Raw genomic sequence first — 27,916 nt, forward strand, 5'->3', positions numbered from 1 at the left:
GTAACAGGTAGAAGGAAGCGTTTCCGACCCTATAAAGTATATATATTCTTGTTCAGGATCACTAGCCGAGTCGATCTAGCCATGCCCGTCTGTTCGTCTGTCTGTCTGTCCGTATGAACGCTGAGATCTCGGAAACTATAAAAGCTAGAAGATTGGCATTTTGCATGTAGATTTTAGGAGTTCCTACGCAGCGCAAGTTTGTTTCAAAATGGTGCCACGCCCCCTCTGACGCCCACAAGCCACAAGCTGTGGCCACAGTTTTGATGCTATTATGAAAATTTTAATTGATATGTATTTGTTTCGTCAATACCTATCGATTAGCCTAATAAAAGTTTGCCACGCCCACTCTAACGCCCAAAAACCCATTAAACGCTTAAGCCTGGCTAGCGCCTACATTTCCGCCTTTTATGGCCCGTGGTACAATATCGTCATCTAACGGATGACTTTGGAACAGCCGGCCAAGGTGCTAATTCGAGCGGCGAAAAACATACAAGAAGGCATATTTATATTAAGTTGTTTAGCTGAGTAACGGGTATCTAATAGTCTGTTTCTACGCAAACTAGTCTCTCAGTTTTAAAGCTATCGAATTGAAACTTTGCACACACCCTTCTTTCCTTTGCACGCAGTATATATGTCGGAACGGCCGGGATCGGCCGACTATATCCTATAGCTGCCATATAACTGATTGATCGGGAAGTTAGGAAGTTGAGATTTTCTATGGGTTTTATATTTGGCCAATCAATCCGACCTACCAAATTTTATAAGGATCGGCCGACTATATCCTATAGCCGCCATATAACTGATTGATCGGAAAGGCCATAACTTTGGTGTTTGTTAAGTTAGGAAGTTGGGATTTTCTATGAGTTTTATTTTTGGCCAATCAATCCAACCTACCAAACTTCATAAGGATCGGCCGACTATATCCTATAGCTGCCATATAACTGAGCGATTGGAAATGCCATAAATTTGATTTTTTTAAAGTTAGGAAGTTGGGATTTTTTATGAGTATTAAGAATGCATCATATGAATAATTTTGGAGAATATAATTTACAGAGTATTCTGCAAGGGTACATCAACTTCGGCTCCGCCCGAAGTTAGCTTTCCTTTCTTGTTATTATTTCTATTTAAGGGGTTATCCGGGTCTTGGAGCACGAAAAAAAGCCTATTTTCGTGAATTTTTTTAAAAGATCTTACGACAATTTCACAAATTTCATTTATTGTACATTAATGTTTATGGTTTGACCAACATTGTGTAAAAACTTAAAACAAAATTTTTTAAAATTGAGCCGTTGAGGCAGGCTTGAACTTGACCTCATAAAATATTGTGTCCTTGCGGTAGGCAAAATATCTCCGTTTATTTTTATCTGAAATCAAAAAACCAAAATTATTCTGATAGTGTATGTGTCTCGCTTGTCCTCTACGAGCCATTTTTTTTTTAAATTAAAAATTTAATTGTAGCTCTTTTCATAAAAAGCGTCATTTTTGTCTTATAAAATGAGTTGTAATTAAAAATTTAAAAAATCCCTCCGTTAAGGACAAGAGAATTATGTCTAAAAGAAATGTGCAAAAGGAGAAGTTGATCGGTGCAACAGTTTTTGAGAAATCGTGACTACCGACTTCAAAAAAGTGGTTTTGAGAAAGACGCGTTTAAAGTGCCGCATCTGCCCGACGCCAGAGCCCGAATTGCCCGTTGTGACGTTCGACGTGCTGGACTTTAAATTTCTCCTACAGTTTTGCTTCGATCGACTTGAAATTTTCAGACAACATTCCTGAAACTTTGTCAAGACCCGGATAACCCCTTAATAGAAATTTTTATTTTATCGAAAGTACTAAGGAGTGGGCTGGGCAAACGATTTTTAAGAGGTGGGAAAATAAACGATTTTAAAAGGGTGGTCAAATGTTATTAATTAAAAAATGCTTTTTTTAAAAGGGAGTTAAACGTTTTTTGTGTAAATTAACTATTTTTAAGAGGTAGTTCTAAAATATGCGCGAACGTGTAAAAACAATTCTAATGCAATACCAAAAAAATTAATTTTAAAAAAATACTTAGGCAAACAATTAATATTAAATGGGCATTCATGATCAATCAAAGACTGACTTGATCTGATCTGCCATTTTGGTGAGATCGATCAGGAAAAGAGTGCCTTAGTGATAGAGGCGGGCAAGAACTGAACAGCTGATTAACCCCTTCCTCTTTCTTCTGCAGAAGTAATAAACAAGACTGTGGTACTCAGAGGGGATACGTTTAAGTGTTTTGGACCTTATTTTACCGTTCGCGATGACCCACGGCATAAGATCGGCAGTGCCTTACATTTGGACAAGCTTGGTTGCCTAAGTTGGCTAGTATTTAAAAGGGTACTAGAGTGGTGGAATGGTAGTACGGTGGCTCTCGTGCACACTTGTCAGCTATATAATTGTCTACGATGTCTAAGTGTCCAGGAAGCTGATAGTAAACTGCATAGCCATCTCGTCAAGGACGTCCGACAGTCTGCCATTGTTTATATATCAACCTGATGGTTCGAAGTCTAGTCCGACAATAAGTGGGCCGGAAGCTCGGTCACCGTAGATGATAATTGCTTCCAGTGTTCTCTTCACAGTGTTCTCTTCTCTTCTCGTCAGAGCAGTTATAGCCGTTGTCATTTTTTGTCTTTTATTTTCAGCCTTTTCTCTATTAAATAGAGTTCTAAAGCTGAGACCTAAAAATTGGTGATTGCACCAAGCAGTTTCTTATTAGGATAAGCTGTTCGGAAAGCCATGTTTAGTGGGTTTTTTACTCGAGGGCTTAATTTGTTTAGATTGCCTGGGTCATTAGGGATTACATAGGGAGAATACATAGGAGAGCTACTTTGCATCATTTGCCAAGTTTATGAATTCAGCGGGTGTGGGTAGTTCAACAAATGGTTTCTATCCAAGACCAATATAATCTCTAGGATGCGTAACGCCATACGATTTTTTTGCATACGAATTTTTTGTGCTGGCTTTTCGCTCTCTTGTCCAAATGCCAGCGAGAGAGCGCTCTAGAGCCAGCCGCTCTCTTGCACGCATAATGCAACAGCCGACGACTGTATGTGAGCACATGTATTCACAAGCGAAGAAATTCGCTGCAGAGCGCTGTCGAAATATACTCTTTATTTTAAAATTCTAACATTATTAAAAATACTTATATTGTATTGCCTTTATATTTACTTTATTTGCTAATTATTCGAATGTATAATATGTTTTAGTAATGGCCAAATATAACCAAGTATAAAAAAAAAACATAATTTATTTCATTCATGACTTCACATTGGAATCATTGTCATTAGGGTATTCAGCACGCGACGTGTGAACGATTTTTGGGAGCCTCAGAAATTTTGCGATTGAACAGGATAAATATTTTTATATTTATTGTATTTTAAATATATGGATTTAAAAATATGTGGTATTTTTATATAATACGTATTATATTAACATTATATAAATATATTATCATAACATAAATTAAATTTATATAAATATTTGTATATTAACTATTTTAATTATTTAGAAAAAAGAGAAACGTAAAGGGGAAACAAAAAACTTATTAAAAATGAATTGTAAGCGACACCAATCAATCAGTTATATGCCAGCTATATGATATAGTCGTCCGATCCCGGCCGTTCCGACGTATATACTGCGTGCAAAGGAAAGAAAGGTGTGTGCAACGTTTCAATTCGATATCTTTAAAACTGAGAGACTAGTTCGCGTAGAAACAGGCAGACGGACAGACAGACGGACAGACGGACATGCTTATATCAACTCAGGAGGTGATCCTGATCAAGAATATATATTCTTTATAGGGTCGGAGATGTCTCTTTCACTGCGTTGCACACTTTTGACCAAAATTATAATACCGTCTGCAAGGGTATAAAAATATAAAAAAACGCTTTTGACAACTTGGAAAAAAGTTATAAATATAATATGTATGTACGTAATATTAAATATAAATCGGATATCCTGTAGCTTAGTTTTCGTGTTGTTATAAATAGTTTAACTTTTTATAAAATAATAATATTAGCTTTAAATAACTTTTTATAAATCAATAATATTAGCTTTAAATATTTATTAGGTATACAAAAAAAACGATGGATAAATAAAAATGAATATCTACATAACAAATTAAATTAATTATAAAAACATACCTTTTAACACAAAACAAATAAAACTGCTGGACTAAATTAGAATAGATTTAAATGCAGGCCATGGATTAAAAAATAAAGCGAAATATATTTAATTAAATATCCTTTAAATATATTCAATTTAAATATAGTTCGCTTTGTTTTTGTTTAACAATCATAGTATATTCAAATCTATTAAACTTTATTGATATATTTATACCCGTTACTCTGTCCGTATGAACGCTGAGATCTCGGAAACTATAAAAGCTAGAAGATTGGCATTTTGCATGTAGATTTTAGGAGTTTCTACGCAGCGGAAGTTTGTTTCAAAATGGTGCCACGCCCCCTCTGACGCCCACAAGCCACAAGCTGTGGCCACAGTTTTGATGATATTATGAAAATTTTAATTGATATGTATTTGTTTCGTCAATAAATATCGATTGGCCTAATAAAAGTTTGCCACGCCCACTCTAACGCCCAAAAACTCATTAAACGCTTAAGCCTGGCTAGCACCTACATTTCCGCCTTTCATGGCGCCACCTAACGGATGACTTTGGAACAGCTGGCCAAGGTGCTCAACAGAGTCAACGTTAATTCTCGATAAGGATTGCTCCGGGTCTTGGAGCACGAAAAAAGCCTATTTTCGTGAATTTTTTTAAAAGATCTTACGACAATTTCAGAAATTTCGTTTATTGTACATTAATGTTTATGGTTTGACCAACATTTTGTAAAAATTTGAACCAAAAATTTTTAAAATTGAGCCGTTGAGGCAGGCTTGAACTTGACCTCTTAAAAAATTGTGTCCTTGCGGTAGGCAAAATATCTCCGTCAATTTTTATCTGAAATCAAAAAACCGAAATAATTCTGATAGTGTATGTGTCTCGCTTGTCCTCTACGAGCCATTTTTTTTAAAATTAAAAATTAAATTTTTTGTAGCGCTTTTCATAAAAAGTGTCTTTTTTTACGTAAATTTTTGCCATATTTTGTCTTAAAAAATCCCTCCGTTAAGAGATGTCTAAAAGAAGTGTGCAAAACCAGAAGTTGATCGGTGCAATAGTTTTTGAGAAATCGTGACTACCGACTTCAAAAAAGTGGTTTTGAGAAAAACGCGTTTAAAGTGCTGCATCTGCCCGACGCCAGAGCCCGAATTGCCCGTTGTGACGTTCGACACGCTGGGCTTTAAATTTCTCCCATTCCTACATTTTTGCTTCGATCAACTTGAAATTTTCAGACAGCATTTCTGAAACTTTGTACTATTATATAAAAAAGTTTGAAAAAAATGAATTTTTTGAAGTGTCAAGACCCGGATAACCCCTTAAAGGAAATTGCGATGGTTTTCATTTGTCAATACCGAACTATATCCCAAGAACTATGCAAATCAAATCTAGTTAGCCAAATTGGAGGTCTGAGTCAAACAATGGCGTATGTGTGTATGTATGTAAGCATATACAAATGTATGTATTTACATTGTACACAGTTGCAATTGCCCGGCAAAGATAACTCCTTTCAAAGAAAGCTATTCGCTATGCCCGTTACTCGTGTTGTGCAAACATTTAGACTTTAATATACATAATACTATTTAAGAATGTATGTGTTTAGCCCATATAAGTATGTATGTTTAATATTTTTAGTCAATTTATTGCACTCAAAAACATAAACATAAACACAGCTGCTGGTGCAGGACAAAAGCTGCCTGCGCTAAAGCAGCGCTGGTGCTGATGCTCGTGCTGTAAAGCTGCCAGCACTAAGAGATCGCCGAATTCAAATTGATAATTTGAACTTTTTGTCTTTTTTTCCTGTGGTCACTATAATTCACATTATGTTAAAAAAAAAAAAAAAAACAAGAAAGAAAAGCTAACTTCGGACGGAGCCGAAGTTGATATACCCTTGCAGAATATTCTGTTAATTATATTCTCCAAAACTATTTATATGATGCATTCTTAATACTCATAAAAAATTCCGAACTTCTTAACTTTAAAAACACCAAAGTTATGGCATTTCCGATCGTTCAGTTATATGGCGGCTATGGGATATAGTCGGCCAATCCTTAAGATTGGCCTACCTTATTTGGTAGGTCGGATTGATTGCCTAAATATAAAACCCATAGTAAATCCCAGCTTCCTAACTTTACAAACACCAAAGTTATGGCATTTCCGATCAATCAGTTATATGGCAGCTATAGGTTATAGTCGGCCGATCCCGGCCGTTCCGACTTATATACTGCGTGCAAAGGAAAGAAGGGTGTGTGCAAAGTTTCAATTCGATATCTTTAAAACTGAGAGACTAGTTCGCGTAGAAACAGACAGACGGACAGACAAACGGACAGACGGACATGCTTATATCAACTCAGGAGGTGATCCTGATCAAGAATATATATTCTTTATAGGGTCGGAGATGTCTCCTTCACTGCGTTGCACACTTTTGACCAAAATTATATTACCCTCTGCAAGGGTATAAAAAACACAAGAAGACATATTTACATATATTAAGTTGTTTAGCTGAGTAACGGGTAACTAATAGTCGAGGCACTCGACTATAGCGTTCTCTCTTGTTTTAAATTTAATCAAGCAGTTTTATATGATAATATGATTTATATAATTTAAATATGTAAAACGAAACTAATGAATTAAATACGCAGATATTCATTTTTAAGGTAAATAAAAAAGTTTTACATCAAGCTTCATTGCCATATATACATAAATGCAATTTAAATAAACATCCTGTTCAATCATAGAAGTTCTTTTGACACACAATTAGTTTCTTAGTCCAGAAATGATTTCTGGACGTAAATCGTCTTCTCGAACAAATACGCACACATACGCACTTCCTTATTCGTGCAATTCTCTTTTTAGATCTTTACGCTCTCAACTTTGTGCGAGCGGAGAGAGCGGAATTTTCGTCGCCACCAAAAAACGAGCTGCATATTGCAAAACCAATATGTGGGCGTTACGCATCTCAGAGATTATATTGGTCTTTGGTTTCTATGAAACTGTGGTAGAAAAAAGATTCTTCAATTAAGACTAATAATGGTAGACATTGGAGTCACAGCCGATCACCACACCTATCTTGTCCTCTGACCAATTGATCTGAATGTCCTTCTTTTTAAAGATATTTTCCCTACTTTTACACTTTTTTTTGAATAAGAACCATTGGCCGACAGTTGACCACCAAGTGTTCCCAGTTTTGGGCCCTTTCGGAAACGCTCTCTGTTCCTGCAACTGCTTTTGTACCCCTGTTATGAGTTTCGTTCTTTGTATGAGATCTCATCATTTTGTTTCCATACTTTGGAAGAGCAAGCTGTGAAGAATGGGGAAATGGATCGTAGTTCCGTGATGGCCAGGTAACGCAATGGAAACAAAGCGGATAAACCGTGAAGAAGCCATGCCGCCCTGTGCCCATGATCTTCACACGGCAAAAAACAACGAGGTAAACGGTAAATGGGCGGACTTTGGACCCGAAATTTTTAGCTTCGTATAACATCCGAAATCCTCGATTTAGAATACAAGCGAGAGTAGCCAATTAGGAGCGACTCCGCGGGAGTCACTGATGAGTAGATGTAAGGTGCCTAATAAACGATATTCTAGAATTCTCAGAAAACCCTTGCGTTATTTTTTGGTCAACAATACAATTTAGTGGAAAGAACCAAAAATTACTCTGAGTGCAAAAAGATTAAAAGAAAACTATGTTTAATTACATAGGTTTAAATATTTTGTTGGTAGGTTTTTTTATTTAAAAATAAAGTTTAAATACACATAAAACTATAAAGCGGCTGATGTTTTATTAAGTTAATTTATTAAAAAATGTATTTATTAGTCACTAAAAATTACAACAATTTTACATTCGAATTCTATGGGTCTTCTTACCCATATAAAGACTTTAACAATAAAAATAAAATATACATTAATAGAAGGCAGTTAAAATTATTTTTTCTTGGGCTTGATTGATGTTAACTTCATATTTATTTTTACAGGAGGACGAAGAGGAAATTGTAGACGATGAAGTCATTGAGAAAATCCTAAACGCAATGGATGCCTGCTTGCTGATATGCAACATTTATTCTACAGTAAGCGATCTTAAGTTTTTACAAGAGGATAATATATCACACATTATAAAATTTACACAATTTCAACTACGTGAAACAATATTTCCTCTTCATGATCCGGTTTACACTGTAAAAAGTATGAAGAAAACTAGTCATCGTAAAAAAATAAAGTCACACCAAGGTCACAGTAGAAGCCTGCAGCTATTCTACTCAAAAACGGTCGAGCTGTTAAAGGTTTTTGTAACACTTTTTGATAAATGTGCCTTCGTTGATACAATAGTTTTACCATTGTCGACGTTGGCTATTGAACCATTCTTTGTTGACAACATAGAGACGTTACAATTTGTATGTTTGGAACTCGTAACCACAGTAAGTACTTATCATTAAATTTTATATACCAACCTAAAAGGCATGTTTGTTTAACTATTTACATAAAACTATTCAAATCAAATTTACAAATCTTGCCTATTAGAAATGTATTAAAACTTTGGCCTGGTGAGGCTAGTTTCCGTTTTCCTTTTTATACCCTTGCAGAGGGTATTATAATTTTAATGAAAAGTGTGCAACGCAGTGAAGGAGACATCTCCGACCCTATTAAGTATATATATTCTTGATCAGGATCGTGTCCTGAGTTGATATAAGCATGTCGGTCTGTACGTCTGTCTGTCCATCTGAAACATTGCACACACCCTTCGATTCTTTGCACGCCGTTTGTAAGTCGCAGTATATAAGACTATATCCTATAGCCGCCATAAAACTGATTGATCGGAAATCGGCTCCGCCCTAAGTTAGTATTCCTTTCTTGTTATTAATGAATCATTTTATAGAAACGATGTTTTCGGTTTTAGTCATGAGCCGAAAATAACGGTTTTATTTTTAATGGCTCTTTAAATCATATCTATGAATAACAATTGATAAAAACCATTTTTAAGTCCACATATTTATACCCTTTCAGAAGGTATTATAAAATTGATCAGAAGTTTGTAACGCATTGCAGTATATGTCGCAGATTCTCTCGGATTGTCTCCCGTTAGAGGTTGCTCTTGGTGCTGCTCCAATTTATTGGATTCGGTACTAAATCATCTTCTAGTTGAACCTAAAAAACCTTAAAAAAGTTATGATTAACCCACTTTTTAATTTGCGAAATTTTTTAGAATTTCTCACTTTTTGTTAATTTTTTTTTGGTTTAACTAGAATCTATTCGATTAAAAATAAAATATTTTGTTTGCATTTTTTTTTTCTGATGGAAATTGCTACTGCATCTTTCCCGCCGCACGACACATTCACACTCGAGGCGCCTCGGCGAAATGCTTGTATCAGGCATAATGAAACAATTTGAAAATACTGTTGAAATATATAACAATAAAACCTGAAAGTTTAGTTTCAATCGATTATCTCTTTCTTTCTTCCCAAAAAAAGTCCTCAGAAAAATCGATTTTTTTAAGCTTTTAAAGTAGACTTCGCCCTTAACTAAATTCGTATAAATTCAAAAGTTTTACCCGAGTCTTTATAATTATAAAGCAAATCGAACTCAAACTTTTTTAATACTCAATCAAAAGCCAAGAGATCCGGATTACCATCAATTCAAGCAACATTAATTTTCCATATACATATTTATCTTCATTTTCTTTTCCAGCAAATAATCACATTGTTATAGCAACAATCCTTTTTCTTAACTATAAACTGATGAAACAGATCAATTCACGATTTCTCATTTCGACCAACCGGGCAACAAATACAACATAGTGGAATCAACCTTATCTCGATCAAACAAACTGAAATCTCCGATCTGTCCGAAGATTACGTCTAGACCATAGCGATCCACATAACTCGAGCACCATCCTTTACAGAAAAAAACGTGTATAGTTAATTCGGTGCAAAATCGGTAATTTTTAAAAAATTTTATTGGCTCAATTTTTATGCATGTGATAGGCCAACATTTAAACAACATGTGTGAATTTTTTCATCCAAAAATATTAAAAATTGAGTGAGATACCGGCTGCGCCTCGAAGAGAACACGTTTTGCGGTGTACACGATAACTGGTCACAGAATCATCTGATTTGAAAAAATCAAATTGCATTAGTTAAAGGACAAGATTCCTCAGGTAACGCTGTCGAGTTTTTTTTTTTTTTTTTTCGATTTTTTAAGGCATTTGAAAGTCAAAAACCCCCGAGTTTCGCCCAAAAAGTCGAGTGATTTGTTGCTCTAAAAATAATACATTAAAAAAAAATCGGGCGGTGAGGCTAAGTAACTATCGGACTGCCCTCGTAGGCCTTTGCCCGGAACGGTGAAGGCCGGGAATTGGCGCCTATCCTTGGCCATGGGTATCTGCCAATAAATGTAAATGTCCCGGGCTCGACGTAGTCTTTCCAGAATGTGGTTGATCTTGGGGCCACGTGTGATACACCTCACAACTCACGGGTGATGAATTCCCGCTGGTCGGGTCTTAGGTCATCCTCTTCTCCACCCTCTGCTTCGTGGCCCTTCCCGGCCGTCGCACCTTCTTATATCGTCTCCTCCTGTTGAGCTCATCTGACGCATGATCTGGTTGTGCGTGGGGACCTCACTCTGCTTTGTATACATAGTGTCCTTATCATCGGATTCCTGATTCCCTAGAACCGTCATACACCTACCTTCGAGTACTTCTGGGTTCGTATCCTCTGACGACATCCGATCGATTTTACTTGGTCGCAGTCGGGGGTCTTCCGCCGACAGGCTCAATTTTACCTTTAGGGTGGCTTCTCCACACTGTATCCGTGTTCCCATCGCCGTCAAGAAATTCATACCTAATATCTTGCGATCCAACATGGTTGGCATCACCAAGAATGGCATCATCCATCGCGTGACAGCTAATTCCACGCGAGTACGCCAAAACTTCTTCACTTTGGCTTGACCGATCAGCTAACGCTATTGTAGTGATGATCTCTTGCATCTCCCCGGGTTTGGCTACCATACGAGCGTACCCTTTGCTCGCAAAACTCCTCGACGCTCCCTCCGATCTGCACGGTAGCAGTGATCAGGCCGTTGCTTATCCTTAATGGTGGGTGTCTTGGTGTCTTGCCGCATCTCAGCGAAGACGTTGTTCGTTTTCCGGGGCATCTCGGCGACAACAATCGACGGTAAATATGTCCATTCGACCGCAGTCCCAACAAAAGTTCGGGCATGCATTAGTACAACCCCGCCTAAAGTGACCGACTACTACAAGCTCGCTGTACGTCGATGTTTGTTAGGGGCTGTCTCATCATTCGATGAGTTGCATTTCCTCCTTGAATGGGTACCTCGGGGCTTCGAAAGGGGTTCGGCGTCCGACGAGGGTTGGTCCTATCCCAGTCTGTAGACCCCATCCTAGGAATGCCTGCGCGACTCGACGTCAGCTGTCTCACACTTTCATATTCAGTCGCCATGTGGGTTAATTGTTCCAGCGTCTCGAACTCTTATATACAGACGATATTCTGGTGCCATATTTCCGTAGATCCGATAGAGTTCTTCTTGCTTTTGGTATCCGGCTTGCTGCATCTTGGTCCTCAACTCAGCCAAATACTCCTTAAATTTCTCGTCCACTCCCTGGTTATGGGCTCGGATTTCGTCCTCTAGTCGACCGAAGTAAGGGGCAGGAAGAAACTCAAGAACTCGGACCGAAACTCTGCCCACGTAGCCGTCTGTAAGCGGCTCGTGCGGAACCATCGTGCTGCCCTACTTTCCAAAATCTCTGTCATGGCGCGGGATACTTCCTCCTGGTTTATTCCGTATGTTGCTATTTTCTACTCAAGTTCGGCGATCAAGGTCAGCGGGTCCGACGCTCCGTCGAATCGAAGATTCCATTTGTGCATCCGCTCGGCTAGCAAATGTCGGGGCAGAGTGATGGTGAGTGGAACTTCTGACTCTGGTGGCTTCGACACGCCGTGGCTTCCGAGTGATGGGGCGATAAAATCTCGTGACGTGCCGGGGTGGACTCCTCGATAGCTTGTCAGTCTTTCGGGAGAGGCATAGCCGGCGAAATATGGAGCCTGACTCTGGCTAACTTGGGTCATTTTGGCTCCTGGCTTAAACTCTTTGTCGCCTCCTAGTCGGTTGGGAGTTACAGCTCTTGAGCTGTACTGCTCCTTTAGTTGAGCGAGTCGTTTCCACACCGACTCTGGAAACGATCCTGTACTCACGAGTGTTGCGAATGCCTTCTGCGTTTCTGCTACGGTGCCGTCGGCGCTGAACCCGAACTCGAGTGCTAGAGCGGCTAGCTCATTTTTACGGCGGGCATAAATCCATCGTACTCTTATGCCTGGGTTTTCAATCGAATCGGCTTCTTTATACTCGTCGTCGGACACCTTCGTATCTGCCATGGTTTATTGTATTACGCGGAACTCCTTCACTTTCCTTTGCAATATCGATCCTCTACTTTTCCTTCTCCTTTTGCTCTATGCAGTCCTTCGCTCTAACAGAAACATAAAGATCTTTATCTAAGTGGGTCTTTAGGCCACTTTGGTGTTGCTCTAGTTTGCCTCAATGTCCCTGCTCGGGCGCCACTTTTAAGGATGCTTTCTGGTCGGGATACAAATCTCAGTCGGATCCAGAGGTCCTTAAATTTGAAAAATCACTGAGACTCTAGGCTAGAAAACGCGGGCGAACGATGATTTTCAATCAATCATCCCGTAGATTCACGCCTATCCGCTTGAGGGGGTATTCCAGGACCTTCGATGTTTTGGTAACTTTGGAACGTTAAGTCCTTTTGTGACAGAAAATTCCACGGGCTGGACCTTCGGGCGAGGACGCAGCCGGAATCTGTTGTGATTGGCCGAGGTACGAGGGTCGTGAGGCCAAAGATTCCACGGGATGGACATTCGGTCGAGGCCGCAGCCGGAATCTGTCGTGAAGCTGAGAATCCTACGGGCTGGACCTTCGGGAAGAATAGGTAGGAGAGTGAGGGGATCTTCCGCCTCACTGCGCAGGTAGGTTAGTGGATGAAGGTCAGAAAATTGTGATAATAAATGTATGTGGTGTATATAATTTTACCGCTCCCAATTGGATCGCCGGATACCGGCGTTGTCGTTTTGCATATATGTATGTATTTCACTTGGTTTTATCACTAACCATACAACATATAGACTGGTCATTTCATACAACCAAAATGGACACTCAAAATATTTTTCGGGAGGCCCCACAGCTGGTAGCGGCTGGCCCCGGACACTTCGTGCGCCTTCGGGTTTTTTTCGCTCTCATTCTATTCTCATTTTGACGCTCGCGCGCTCATTGCACGAGTTCGGTCGTTCAGTCGCAGATACGAAGGTTGTCGCCCTGCTCTTGAATTGGTCTTTGTATGTATGCGTGTTCATGCATTCTCATACAGGGGTGCATGTGTGCGAACATATTATTTCGATGCAGCAAGAATATTTTGTCTTTTGCTACTTTTCAGACTTGGTACCTTAACAATATGGGGGTATTCACTATTGGGTTAATGATAAAAATAAGAATGTGGGATTGGTTTTCCTATTTAAATAAGAAGTCCCACTATTTGTTGTTTTATTATAATAAGTTGATAGTTTTATTTAAATGAAATTAATGATAAGTAGTTCTGATAATAATTTTAGGTATTTGAATGAATTTAAATCGCGTTAAACTGCTTTTTTTGGATATTTCGATCGCGTCGTTATTTAACTTCGTTCGTCTTGCACGTCTTGCTCATTCGCTTCTCTCGATCTTAATGCTCCTTCAATACTTCTTTTCTCTTCCTGAATACTTTTGATATCCCCTCATTAGAGATGGGTTGGGCTGAACAGAGCTGCCAGACCTATTCCCACAACTCGGCCATCCTTCCTAAACATTCGTCCCGAATGTATCGTCGTCGTCCTCGTAGGATATTTGAATCCATGGCTTCATATATTCGGAGCAAGAGGAGTGCATCTTGGCCCGTCAGAAGATAGAGATTCTTTCACAACATCGTAAGTGTCCTTAGGCTTGACTTTTGTAACTCGATAGGGGCATAGGTTTTAGCTTAAGCCCTCCACCAAGATGAGTGCGTTTGATAGCGACAATATCACCGCCTTTGTATGTTGCTGCTGGTCTACGTCTGATGTTATACGAGTGTTTGTTCTCGTTTTGCATGACAAGGATCTGTTGCTTGGCAGCTTTACGGATCTCGTCTCGATTGTCCTGGAACATTTGGATTAGTTCTTGCTCAATCATTTCCTTCAGCTTGATCTCAGCTTTAGTGCGCATCTTGATACCAACAAGAATCTAGAATGGAGTTGTAAGTGTACTCCTGCTGCCGAATTAATTGTCTGCTGAACCTGGCTTACAAACTTGTACCACTTGCTGGGGTAATCTATGGACAGTTTGTACAACACGGAAACAATTGAGGCGTTCAACCTGCCCATTTGTTCTTGGAACCCCTGTAGTAACTGCATGTAGTGCAATACCCTCGTTCTCACAATAGTTTCTGAAGTCGTCCGAAGTGAACGCTGTGCCTCGGTCGGTTATTATTTGAACATTGCCAAATATTGCACTCTGATTTTCCAGTCTGGTGATGACGTCCTTGGAAGACGTTGTTGTGGTGGGATACAGCCAACAAAATTTGGTGAATCCGTCAATGACAGCAAGAATGTGCTTGTATGCCTTGTGAGTCAATTCGAGAGGCCCCAAAAAATCGATGTGAAATGTTTGAAGCGGATCCGCTTCCTTCGGCAATGGGTGTAACTCTCCTTCTTTTTTCCCATGTTTGCGGTTTGAAACAATGCATAGAATGCAGCATTTGATTTGTCGTCGAATCTTGTCTTCGAGATTTGGGATGTAATATTCCTTTCGGATGATCTCCTTGGTCTTCTTCACAGAAAAATGTCCTTTTTCATGTGCCTGTCGAAAGATTTCGCGTTGAAGGACTGGTGGTACAACTATCAGTTCATCGTCGTTTACCAATTTGTACAACAGATCTCATGAAGAAATATTTGTGGTTAGATTTCTCAGCAAGGATGTCAATTATTGCTTTTAGTTGCTCGTCCTGCGATTGAACACACTTTAGTTTGCTGTGCAAGCTTTCGTCGGAGATCATCATTACAGGATAACGGCTTAAAGCATCTGCATGACGTATGCGTGTACCTGATCTGTTTACAACTTCAAAGTCAAACTCCTGTTGTGCTGCGGATGAAAAATCTTTAAAATTGGTTTCTGGGTAATCAAAGTCTTCAACATGCTAAAAGCATCTATCTCTCTGTCAGCAAAATAAAACTTGATGGAAAGGTTCAGGATAAATTTCCGAAAATATCCAACCAGACCCAGAAAGCTTTGTAGTTGCTTCTGGATTGTCGGTAAAGGAAACTTCGTCACAGCCCTTGTTTTTTCATCTGAGATACAGATCTTTTGGTTTTCAATGCTATGGCCTAGAAACTTGATTTTCTTTTTAAGGAAACAGCATTTCTTTAGATTGATCACCAAACCGTAATCCTCACAACGCTTGATGACTGTCTTGAGATTGGCTACTGCTTCGTCGACTTAAGGAATCGCTATACCAGATCGGGTCAAGTCTTGGAAAATTGCGTTAACATGCCTTTGAAATACGCCTGGAGAATTTGTAAGGCCAAAAAGGACTTTCAAGAACTGGTACTGGCCATTGTGAGTAATAAAGGACGTGAACTTGCGGCTTTCTGCATCGACATTAACGTGGAAAAAAACGGTTTTTGAGGTCCAGCGTGCTGAATACGTGAGCATCCATTTGGTCTTCGATCAAGGGAAGGGGAAACAAATCTCGTACTATTACCTTGTTAATCCTTCTGTAGTCAATGCAGAGTCGAGTTTTATTGTCGCGTTTCTTAACCAGGACGACCGGTCAGTGGTCCTTCAGCCACTGTTCGATTTGATCGTCGATAATACAGCGCTCGGAGAATGCGAATCTACGCGGACGCGAGTGTACCGCAGTATCGTTCTTTAAAACAATTTGCATCGCGACGTTTATTGTTGTTTTTGTACTCGTCGGCTTATAGTTTTTAATCACGTCGTAAACTTCGCGTTTTGCTTGAGTGGTTGCACTCTCGTCAATGTTTATGTTTACATTTTCAGTACTTTCGACGTTGATTCTCATTGCCGCACTTAATTCATTTTCGGAGTTATGCATGTCTCGGCCTGGTATTTTTATTCCGTCACGATTTATAAGTATTTCGGCGTTGCTACAAAATTCTGCGCCTAACACAACTTGTGCATCCAAAAAGTCAGATGAAACGACTAGAAAATTTTCTTCAAACACTTGATCGTCAATTTCGAACTCTTCTTTAAAAGAACCGAATGGTTTCACCCTGTTGTTGTTAGCAAACCCGACAAGAAAAATGTTAACAGCACTCAATTCAGGCTTATTCAAGCTTACGTACGTTTTTTCACTCATAATATTGTATTTGCTGCCTGTGTCAATAAGACCTGTGAACTTGTTGTTTTTCATGGAAATTTCTTTACACATCGACAATTTATCATCCGATACTTTACGAGTATTTTTGTGGAGTTTCAACCGTTTGCCTGTGGGGCAGTCTTTAGATATGTGTCCGAAATTGTTTCACTTAAAGCATTACCGACCGCTGCTTCGATTAGGGCACTGATTTGATGTATGGCCAATTACACCACAGTTGTTTGCATGGATACGTCTTTATGTCTTCATTTTGAGAAGATATTCTTGAACACTCTCATTGCACTTGATTTTTCTTTCGGATAACAACTTCTGTAATTGCGCACCATTCACTTCGGCTTTGAAGTCTTTGATCAATGCGTTTTTCAACATTTGCCAACTTCTTATACCTCGCTCACCCATAATGTACATTTTAGCGAGACCTTTTAGAGAACGTTTCGCGAAAATGAACTTTTCCAGGTCATCCCAGTACATAATGAAAGCCATGTCTTCGAAATAGGCAACCCAAACCATCATCTGCAAGGTATCATCTCCACTGAATGGCCGAATAGAATACATCTCGGAAGTTTACTGAAAATCGCGGCGAATTCACAGCGAAACTTGGTTTGCGTTTTTGTTGTTCGCTATGGCCTGCTTATCTGCGTTAGTGCGTGCAGAACGAAACTCGTCGTCTTCATAGTTTGAACTTTTCTCGTCGTTGTCCTTGTCATTCTCTTCTTGTTCGTCTATTTCATCATCTTCCGAGTCCTCTTCATCAGCGTCTTCTAGTAGTTTTCTAATACGCAAATTTTGGAAAATGTGAAGCATCAGATCAGTTATGTCGTGTTGCAAGCCCAAATTTTTCAAATTATAGCAAGGTTGTTGTTTGACAAATTTTGCGCAACGTAAGACTCTTTTTATACCCTTGCAGAGGGTATTATAATTTTGGTCAATAGTGTGCAACGCAGTGAAGAAGACATATCCGACCCTATAAAGTATATATATTCTTGATCAGGATCACCTCCTCAGTTGATATAAGCATGTCCGTCTGTCTGTTTCTACGCAAACTTGTCTCTCAGTTTTAAATCGGCCGACTATTTTAGGATCGGCCGACTATATCCTATAGCCATAACTTTGGTGTTTGTAAAGTTTTTCGATTATGTCGATCACCGTCATATTCGTAGACAAACTTGTGCAAAAGGTCTACATTTTTCTTTTTTTCAGTTTTCAACACCTGTAAAACCGATTCAAAATCATCAAGGGTCGACATAGTTGCAAAAATCATTTTTTCAAAGTTCTTCTTTGCTCGTACTTGTTGTTCTTCCTTCTACTCGTATACGTCGTTCACACTCACAGTCTCTACTCGTCGTTTAAATACACATACGCGTCGTTATAAGTATGTATAGTGCAGATTACCGTGGTGTTTGTAGCGTCTTTTTCACACACTCCTACGTCGTTTTTGCAAGCTTTTCTTTTTGTTTTCCACAGTCTTCGTCGTTGTAAATCTTTGTTTCTAGCACACTTTTCGTCGTTTTACTTTTCACTTTTCACGTAGGTTGAGCCATATTTGTAGGATTGTTTTTCCTATTTAAATAAGAAGTAGTGCCACTATTTGTTGTTTTATTATAATAAGTTATTAGTTTTATTTAAATGAAATTAGTGATAAGTAGTTCTGATAATAATTTTAGGTATTCTAATGAATTTAAATCGCGTTAAACTGCGTTTTTTGGATATTTCGATCGCGTCGTTATTTAACTTCGATCGTCTTGCACGTCTTGCTCATTCGCTTCTCTCGATCTTAATGCTCCTTCAATACTTCTTTTCTCTTCCTGAATATTTCTTTTGATTACCCCTCATTAGAGATGGGTTGGGCTGAACGGAGCTGCCAGACCTATTCCCACAAGAATATTTCGAGCGGCGAAAACGCTGTTCTTGTCTCTGTCCGCCCAAAAATGTAATCGTCGGTAGGCTATGCAGGCACCATCCGCTCGCAGAACAACAACCAAAGTTGATTTGGTTTGAAGTTTTCTCAATCACTAAGCGCAGACACGGACTGCGATATGCCCTGTTCGTATCTCAGTAGATTGATTTCTATTAATTGGAATACATACATATATGAAAAACATTTTACTGCTACCACTGATATGAATTTGTAAACCAAAATGAAAATTATGCTGAAATATTAAAAAATATACTATAACATATAATATTCTTATTTTTATCATTAACCCAATAGTGAATACGCCCATATTGTTAGGGTACTGTTAGCGTACCACTTGAATCGCTAAGAAGCTTGACTCCCACGGACAGCGCCAGCTCTGCCTGAGCTACCTTTTCTATTTTTACTAACCCTAGCGTATTAACTCCTTGAGTGGGAGACAATTATGATGACTCTGTACCTTTGTATATCTTAGAGTATAAGCAATGTAATGTATTTTTAACTAACAGCCCCATACCACTTTTTTGCTATGGTTGCCCCCCTTGACTCTGAAAACGTGTATATAAACCCGACCTGTTGCCCTTACAAAATCAGTACTCAAGCAATACTTGTGTATTCAACTACTCTGCGTTCTACGAGTGAGCATCACTGTGTCTTTAACCCTCATACGCATGATCCCTCAGAGTTAAACCAATTTAAGTGTTGGTTTAGCAACCTATCGTCACTAGAGTATTTTCTAGGGGCAACCATACCTATAAATAATAAAAATAAAACTACAAACAGGTACCAAGTCTGAAAAGTAGCAAAGACAAAATATTCTTGCTGCATCGAAATGAAATGATCGAACGCATTCACCCCTGTATGAGAATGCATGAACACGCATACATACAAAGACCAATTCAAGCGCAGGGCAACCTTCTTCAAAATGCGCGTCTCTGCGACTGAACGACCGAACTCGTGCATTGAGCGCGCAAGAGTCAAAATGAGAATAAGAATGAGAGCGAAAACAACCCGAAGGCACACGAAGTGTCCGGGGCCTGCCGCTACCAGCTGTGGGGCCTCCCGCAAAATATTTTGAGTGTCCATTTTGGTTGTATGAAATGAGCAGTCGATATGTTGTATTGTTCGTGGTTTTATTCACAGTCCCTTTGCTTTGGTTTCACTGGGCCGATAACACTTGTTCACCTTTTTTCCCCACCGACCGCGTTTTATATTCCCGCGTGCTTCGTTTTCCTAGTCCGCATGCGCGACAATCCACCACGAGGTACCAGAGCAAGAGAGACGCCCGGATCGGCTTGGTATTTTCTCCACTTTTTCTAGTATTTTATCATCGGATTCCTGATTCCCTAGAACCGTCGTACACCTACCTTCGACTACTTCCGGGTTCGTACCCTCTGACGACATCCGATCGATTTTACTTGGTCGCAGTCGGGGGTCTTCCGCCGACGGGATCAATTTTACCTTTAGGATGGCTTCTCCACACTGTATCCGTGTTCCCATCGCCGTCAAGAAATTCATACCTAATATCTTGCGATCCAACATGGTTGGCATCATCCATCGCGTGACAGCTAATTCCACGCGAGTACGCCAAAACTTCTTCACTTTGGCTTGACCGATCAGCTAACGCTATTGTAGAGATGATCTCTCGCATATTCTCGGGTTTGGCTACCATACGTACTGTACCCTTCGCTCGCAAAGCTCCTCGACGCTCCGGTGTCCACCCTGGCGTCCACCCATCTGCACGGTAGCAGTGATCAGGCCGTTGCTTATCCTTAATGGTAGGTTTCTTGGTGTCGGGCTGTTACATCGCTCGTCTCCGCTGCGGCCGCATCTCAGCGAAGACGTTGTTCGTTTCCCGGGGCATCTCGGCGACAACAATCGACGGTAAATATGTTCCTTCGACCGCAGTCCCAACAAAAGTTCAGGCATGCATTAGTACAACCCCACCTAAAGTGACCGAATACTACAAGCTCGCTGTACGTCGATGTTTGATAGGGGCTGTCTGATCATTCGATGAGTGGCATTCCCTCCTTGAACGGGGACCTCGGGGCTTCGAAAGGGGTTCGGCGTCCGACGAGGGATGGTCCTATCCCAGTCTGTAGACCCTATCCTAGGAATGCCTGCGCGACTCGACGTCAGCGAACTCATGGCGTCTTATATACAGACGATATTCTGGTGCCATATTTCAGTAGATCCGATAGAGTTCTTCTTCCTTTTGGTATCCGGCTTGCTGCATCTTGGTCCTCAACACGGCCAAATACTCCTCCTAAACTCAAGAACTCGGCCCGAAACTCTGCCCACGTAGCCGTCTGTAAGCGGCTCGTGCGGAACCATCGTGCTGCCCTACCTTCCAAAATCTATGACATGGCGCGGCGTACTTCCTCCTGGTCGATTCCGTATGTTGCTATTTTCTACTCAAGTTCGGCGATCAAGGTCAGCGGGTCCGACGCTCCTTCGAATCGAAGATTCCATTTGTGCATCCGCTCGGCTAGCAAATGTCGGGGCAGAGTGATGGTGAGTGGAACTTCTGACTCTGGTGGCTTCAACACGCCGTGGCTTCCGAGTGATGGGGCGATGAAATCTCGTGACGTGCCGAGGTGGACTGCTCGATAGCTTGTCAGTCTTTCGGGAGAGGCATAGCCGGCGAAATATGGAACCTGACTCTGGCGAACTTGGGTCATTTTGGCTCCTGGCTTAAACTCTTTGTCGCCTCCTAGTCGGTTGGGGGTTACAGCTCTTGAGCTGTACTGCTCCTGTAGTTGAGCGAGTCGTTTCCACACCGACTCTGGAAACGATCCTGTAATCACGAGTGTTGCGAATGCCTTCTGCGTTTCTGCTACGGTGCCGTCGGCGCTGAACCCGAACTCGAGTGCTAGAGCGGCTAGCTCATCTTTACGGCGGGCATAAATCCATCGTACTCCTGCCTGGGTTTTCAATCGAATCGGCTTCTTTATACTCGTCGTCGGACACCTTCGTATCAGCCATGGTTTATTGTATTACATTTTCCTTTGCAATATCGATCCTCTACTTTTCCTTCTCCTTTTGCTCTATGCAGTCCTTCGATCTAACAGTTTCTAACACTCGCCAAGGGCGGGATTCTTCGGAATAAAGAACTTTATCTTAGTGGGTCTTTAGGCCACTTTGGTGTTGCTCTAGTTAGCCTCAATGTCCCTGCTCGGGCGCCACTTTTAAGGATGTACTCTGGTCGGGATACAACTCTCAGTCGGATTCAGTGATCCTTTTACAAGATATTTGTAAAATCACTGAGACACTGGGCTAGAGAACGCGGGCGAACGATGATTTTCAATCAATCATCCCGTAGATTCACGCCTATCCGCTTGAGGGGGTATTCCAGGACCTTCGAGGTTTTGGTAACTTTGGAACGCTAAGTCCTTTTGTGACAGAAAATTCCACTGGCTGGACCTTCGGGCGAGGACGCAGCCGGAATCTGTTGTGATTGGCCGAGGTACGAGGGTCGTGAGGCCAAAGATTCCACGGGCTGGACATTCGGGCGAGGCCGCAGCCGGAATCTGTCGTGAGGCTGAGAATCCTACGGGCTGGACCTTCGGGAAGAATAGGTAGGAGAGTGAGGGTTAGTGGATGAAGGTCAGAAAATTGTGATAATAAATGTATGTGGTGTATATCATTTTACCGCTCCCAATTGGATCGCCGGACACCGGCGTTGTCGTTTTGCATATTTTTTTTTTTTTTTTCGCGCGGAGTCCCACGGCCCACTTACCCGCCCAACCGACCGAGGGGTGCAGCCGTGTATCGTACGGCACGATTCGCGATAGGATAGACGCGAGATAGGAAAATAAAGGTAAAGGTCCGGAGAAAAAAGTAATAGTTAGATCAATCTTGTGCCAATGAAGCAAGTATTAATCGTTTTAGGAGCGGCAGAGAGACAAGATTTGATCTTACAGGAAAAAGTCTATTATAGTCAGAATATAATACTCTGAAAGGCTCATGCAAGGCATAGTTAGATCTACAATGATTTAAAATTAGGGGAATATAATTTCTAGTTAATCTACTTGGCACAGAAAAGTTTAGCCGACTTAACAAGTCGGGGCAGTCAATATCACCATGTATAAGGTTATAAATAAAGATAGTACCAAGCATCGTTCTACGGTTGGCTAGGGATGGTAAATTAATCAAAAGAAGTCTACTAGAATAAGAAGGTAAGATAAGATTTGCATCCCAGTTTAGGCGCCGTAAAAAACAAAAAAAAGGAAGTTTTTTTGTACAGATTCAATACGACCAATATGTATTCCGTATTGTGGACTCCAGACGGGAGACCCATACTCCAGAATCGGACGGACTAGCGAAATAAATAAAGTTTTAGTCAAATAAGGATCATCGAATTCTTTTGACCACCTTTTAATAAATCCAAGCACTCCTCTGGCTTTATTAACCATGGACGAAATGTGATTAGAAAATTTTAGTTTAGGGTCCAAGAGAACGCCAAGATCGTTTACAAGAGTTATTCTATCCAAAGAGCTGCCACTTAACGTGTAAGTCGCGTATATCGGATTGGCCCGATAAAAAGTCATCAGCTTGCACTTGGAGCCGTTTAAATTTAGTAAATTATCTCGGCACCAGTTTTGAAAATTATCTAGATCAGATTGCAAGTCTAAATGGCAGGAAATGTCCTTATACTGCAGGCACAACTTAACATCATCTGCGTACATAAGTACGCGAGAATGACTTATAATTGAGGGAAGATCGTTAATAAATAATGTAAAAAGTATTGGACCCAGATGGCTTCCTTGTGGGACACCGGAGGTAACACGGAGAATTTCAGAAATTGAATTTTTAAAAAGGACCGTTTGTGACCTGCCATTTAGATAACTTGAAATCCATTTAAGCAGATCAACTGGAAAACCTAAAAGGTCAAGTTTATGAATAAGAAGTAAGTGATTTACAGAGTCAAATGCTTTACTAAAGTCAGTGTAAATGACATCTGTTTGAAAACTACTATTGAAGCCTTTTATCGCAAATGTAGTGAGCTCTAGAAGGTTTGTAATTGTGGATCTACGTTTAATAAATCCGTGTTGACACGGAGAAATAATTGATCTGCAAAAGTGCTGTAAATGAGGAGTAATAATTTTTTCAAAAAGCTTAGGAATAGCTGACAACTTAGAAATACCTCTGTAGTTACTGGCTTCTAACTTGTTACCTTTTTTGAAAAGAGGAATAACAAATGATTCCTTCCAAATATTTGGGAATTGGGACGTTTCTAGAGATAAGGTAAGCAGCTTGTGAAGAGGTTTGCACAGGGCCTTAGCGCAATACCTTAGCACGTACCCTGGAATACCATCGGGCCCTGGCGAATAAACAGGCTTAATACGAAGAAGATCCAAAAGAAGAGAGCTTTCTGTTAAAGTGGGACAGAATATGAGGTTTGACTTGGGCATGGTGTAAGAATAAGGCTGAGATGAATAATCTAAAGTAGAGTAAGTCGTTTGAAAAAATTGGGCAAATATATCGGCTATTGCCTGATCTGTGGTTCCCGTCATGTTTTCGAACGACAGCGAGGAAGGAAAAGAATTAGATTTACGCTTGGTGTTAACAAAATTATAAAACTGTTTCGGGTCCTGAGAGAACTGGACCTTACAACGGTTTAAGTAACTATTATAACACTGAGCATTATGCACGGTAAATCTTGACCGAGCACTTAAATATCTAGTAAAAACAGATTGAGAACCGGTATTTTTATATTTCCTAAAAAGTCTGGACTTTACATTTCTTAAGTGTGTCAACTCTTTGCTAAACCAAGGTGATTTATTGGAAGTTGACGGATAGTACCACGGAACACAGGAATTAAAAATGAGTTTATTGCAGTATAAAAAACATTAACTGCATCGGACATATGATTGCATAAGTAAAGATCAGACCAATTAAAGCCAGAAATAAAATTATTAAGCCTCAGAAAGTCTGCCTTGCGAAAACAATGTATTCGTTTGGATTTTTCTGATTTTTCTTCTATAACTCTACCCGTATCAAATGAAAGTTCGATTGTTGGGTGATATGGATCTTCAGGTTGCGTGAGTGGTGCTACTCTGGACAGAAACACACCTTCAGGATTTGATACAAAACACAAATCAAGTAGGCGACCACCTAATGAATTTCGAACATGGTTTACTTGAGATAGAGATATGTCAAGCAGGCCATCAATAAAATCATGCTGTGCTATTGGTAGTAAGACATTCGATCCATCCTCAGTGGACCAAGTAACTCCAGGTATATTAAAATCACCTAGAACTATCAACTGATCCCTATCGGAAAGCTTATTTGCAACGGACTTAATAACGGATAGGTGATTTAAATAATCAGGAAGTTCAGACAACGGCGGAATATAAGAGCAAGTTATGTATATAAAGTTACCAGGAAGCGATAACTTTACACAAATAAATTCAATGGTATTGAATTCATCAAAAAATAACTCCTCAGACGGGAAGTTTGAATCAACTCCAATTAAGACTCCACCTCCCCGTCTAGAGGGACGGTCATACCTATATATTGTGTACTTACCTGGAAAAACTTCGGAGCTAAAGATCTCCGGCTTTAACCAGGTTTCTGTGAACACAATAATATGAGATGCAAAGGAAAGGCTATCAGAATACAATTTAGTGAGTTTGCTACGCAAACCTCTTGCATTCTGATAGGAAAGAAGGAGGTTAGAAGTTAGTTTTTTGAAATTGGTACACTGGTTTGGCCTCGACTAGGAAGTTTTACTCCTACGGGCCCCTTCTTCTTTATCTTAGCCTCGAACTCTTTTACAACCATATTATCCGGCCAAAAGTCGCCCGAGCATATGGCTTCAAAAAGCTCGTTAGGGACAGTTATCTTGAAAGATGAAATGTCTCTAGCATAAGAAAACTTAAACTTTTCCACCTTTACACTATTACAATCGGCTTTAGTTTTGTCTTGTATATAAGACAATACATCAGAAGATGTTTGATCAGGGGAAAGCCGAGAAACGAAAATTTGTTTCTTTAGTGGAACCACTAAAAGGGATTTTGGTGGAGCAGACATTGTTTCTGCAAAACCAACTTGAGCCGGTTGTCCGGACTCAGTAGTCCCTTGTGGTGGTGATACTACATTCTGAGAGATAGGTGGATCCACTAATTGTGAAACCACTACGGACAAATCGGAATTCTTAGAAGTCCCTGGTTGCATGCATTCTGTAACGGATTGTTCGGATACCGAATCTTTTTAGCTGCTGATCTTAGCAACATTTGAGGGTTTGCTGAAATCAGCTGCTGATCCGCCGGAATGCTCTGTTCTTCTTTTGATTTCGGTTGCGGGGTGTTCCCCTTTTGCTCCTTACCACCAGCGGCCTTTTTGCGCTTAGGGGACTCTTCTAATAGCTTACGACTATTAAACTGCGAGTCCAGCGCAGAGAGGAGATCATCAGCTCGGCGAAAACTATCTCTAGCAACTCCGAAACAGCTAATCAGCCCCATCAGGCCGCCTTTAGTTTGGCGCATGAACGATTTCATCTCGTTCGCAACCTCGACACAAGCGTCACAACAAAACTGCAAATTGGGCCCCTTCGAAAGGTCATCACTTGTCCGGCCAGTAAAACCAGAGCACTTGGTGTGCACCATATTTTCACACAGCCAGCAAGTCATATTAGACTGGTCAGCCCTGATTACGAGGCTGCATTTTTTGCAAAAGCAGACTAAATTTTTATTATTCATTTTATATTTATTGGGACCACTGTACCAAGAAAGCAAATTGAAATTTATAAACGAGCAGTTATAAGTACCGCAAGAGCGCAGAAACTGCAAGCTTAGAACTTTCAAAGCAAAGAGAGCAAGAGAGCGGGAGCGTAAATAAGTTAAAGTGCATGCACAAAAGAGAAACAGCGGGGATATAAATACGATAGAAAACACAGATAAGAATTACGAAAAACTAAAACAATTTATTAGTATCAATACAAAGTGCACTCGCGAAGCGAACGGAGTTTAAATTTATGTTTAAATAACCGAAAGAATTTAATGTTGTTTTTATAAAACCCACCGATGGGAATAAACGAAAACAAAATACAAAATTCGAAGCGCAGAAAAAAAACACGACCGTTCACTTTGAAAGTCAAAGACGATGACGATATGTATGTATTTCACTTGGTTTTATCACTAACCATACAACATATAGACTGGTCATTTCATACAACCAAAATGGACACTCAAAATATTTTTCGGGAGGCCCCACAGCTGGTAGCGGCTGGCCCCGGACACTTCGTGTGCCTTCGGGTTTTTTCGCTCTCATTCTATTCTCATTTTGACGCTCGCGCGCTCATTGCACGAGTTCGGTCGTTCAGTCGCAGATACGCGCATTTTGAAGAAGGTTGCCGCCCTGCTCTTGAATTGGTCTTTGTATGTATGCGTGTTCATGCATTCTCATACAGGGGTGCATGTGAGCGAACATTTCATTTCGATGCAGCAAGAATATTTTGTCTTTTGCTACTTTTCAGACTTGGTACCTTAACAATATGGGCGTATTCACTATTGGGTTAATGATAAAAATAAGAATGTGGGATTGGTATTTCTATTTAAATAAGAAGTCCCACTATTTGTTGTTTTATTATAATAAGTTGATAGTTTTATTTAAATGAAATTAATGATAAGTAGTTCTGATAATAATTTTAGGTATTTGAATGAATTTAAATCGCGTTAAACTGAGTTTTTTGGATATTTCGATCGCGTCGTTATTTAACTTCGTTCGTCTTGCACGTCTTGCTCATTCGCTTCTCTCGATCTTAATGCTCCTTCAATACTTCTTTTCTCTTCCTGAATACTTTTGATATACCCTCATTAGAGATGGGTTGGGCTGAACAGAGCTGCCAGACCTATTCCCACAACTCGGCCATCCTTCCTAAACATTCGTCCCGAATGTATCGTCGTCGTCCTCGTAGGATATTTGAATCCATGGCTTCATATATTCGGCGCAAGAGGAGTGCATCTTGGCCCGTCAGAAGATAGAGATTCTTTCACAACATCGTAAGTGTCCTTAGGCTTGACTTTTGTAACTCGATAGGGACATAGGTTTTAGCTTAAGCCCTCCACCAAGATGAGTGCGTTTGATAGCGACAATATCACCGCCTTTGTATGTTGCTGCTGGTCTACGTCTGATGTTATACGAGTGTTTGTTCTCGTTTTGCATGACAAGGATCTGTTGCTTGGCAGCTTTACGGATCTCGTCTCGATTGTCCTGGAACATTTGGATTAGTTCTTGCTCAATCATTTCCTTCAGCTTGATCTCAGCTTTAGTGCGCATCTTGATACCAACAAGAATCTAGAATGGAGTTGTAAGTGTACTCCTGCTGTACGTCGAATTAATTGTCTGCTGAACCTGGCTTACAAACTTGTACCACTTGCTGGGGTAATCTATGGACAGTTTGGACAACACGGAAACAATTGAGGCGTTCAACCTGCCC

General features: G+C 40.3%; 1 protein-coding gene across 8 annotated transcripts in view; it reads left to right on the top strand.

The window, feature by feature from the left end:
• LOC108043875 (nipped-B protein) overlaps positions 1 to 27,916 on the top strand; it is a 122,671-nt gene that overhangs the window by 55,612 nt on the left and 39,143 nt on the right. For all 8 annotated transcript variants that reach the window (XM_044456828.1, XM_044456826.1, XM_044456827.1 and 5 more), the window contains one exon: positions 8,107 to 8,547. In XM_044456828.1, coding sequence (XP_044312763.1) covers positions 8,107 to 8,547 — 441 coding nt within the window. The remainder of the gene's footprint in view (positions 1 to 8,106; positions 8,548 to 27,916) is intronic.

Source organism: Drosophila rhopaloa, unplaced genomic scaffold (genome assembly GCF_018152115.1).
Source record: "Drosophila rhopaloa isolate 14029-0021.01 unplaced genomic scaffold, ASM1815211v1 contig_154, whole genome shotgun sequence".
NCBI classification, from domain to species: Eukaryota; Metazoa; Arthropoda; class Insecta; order Diptera; family Drosophilidae; genus Drosophila; species Drosophila rhopaloa.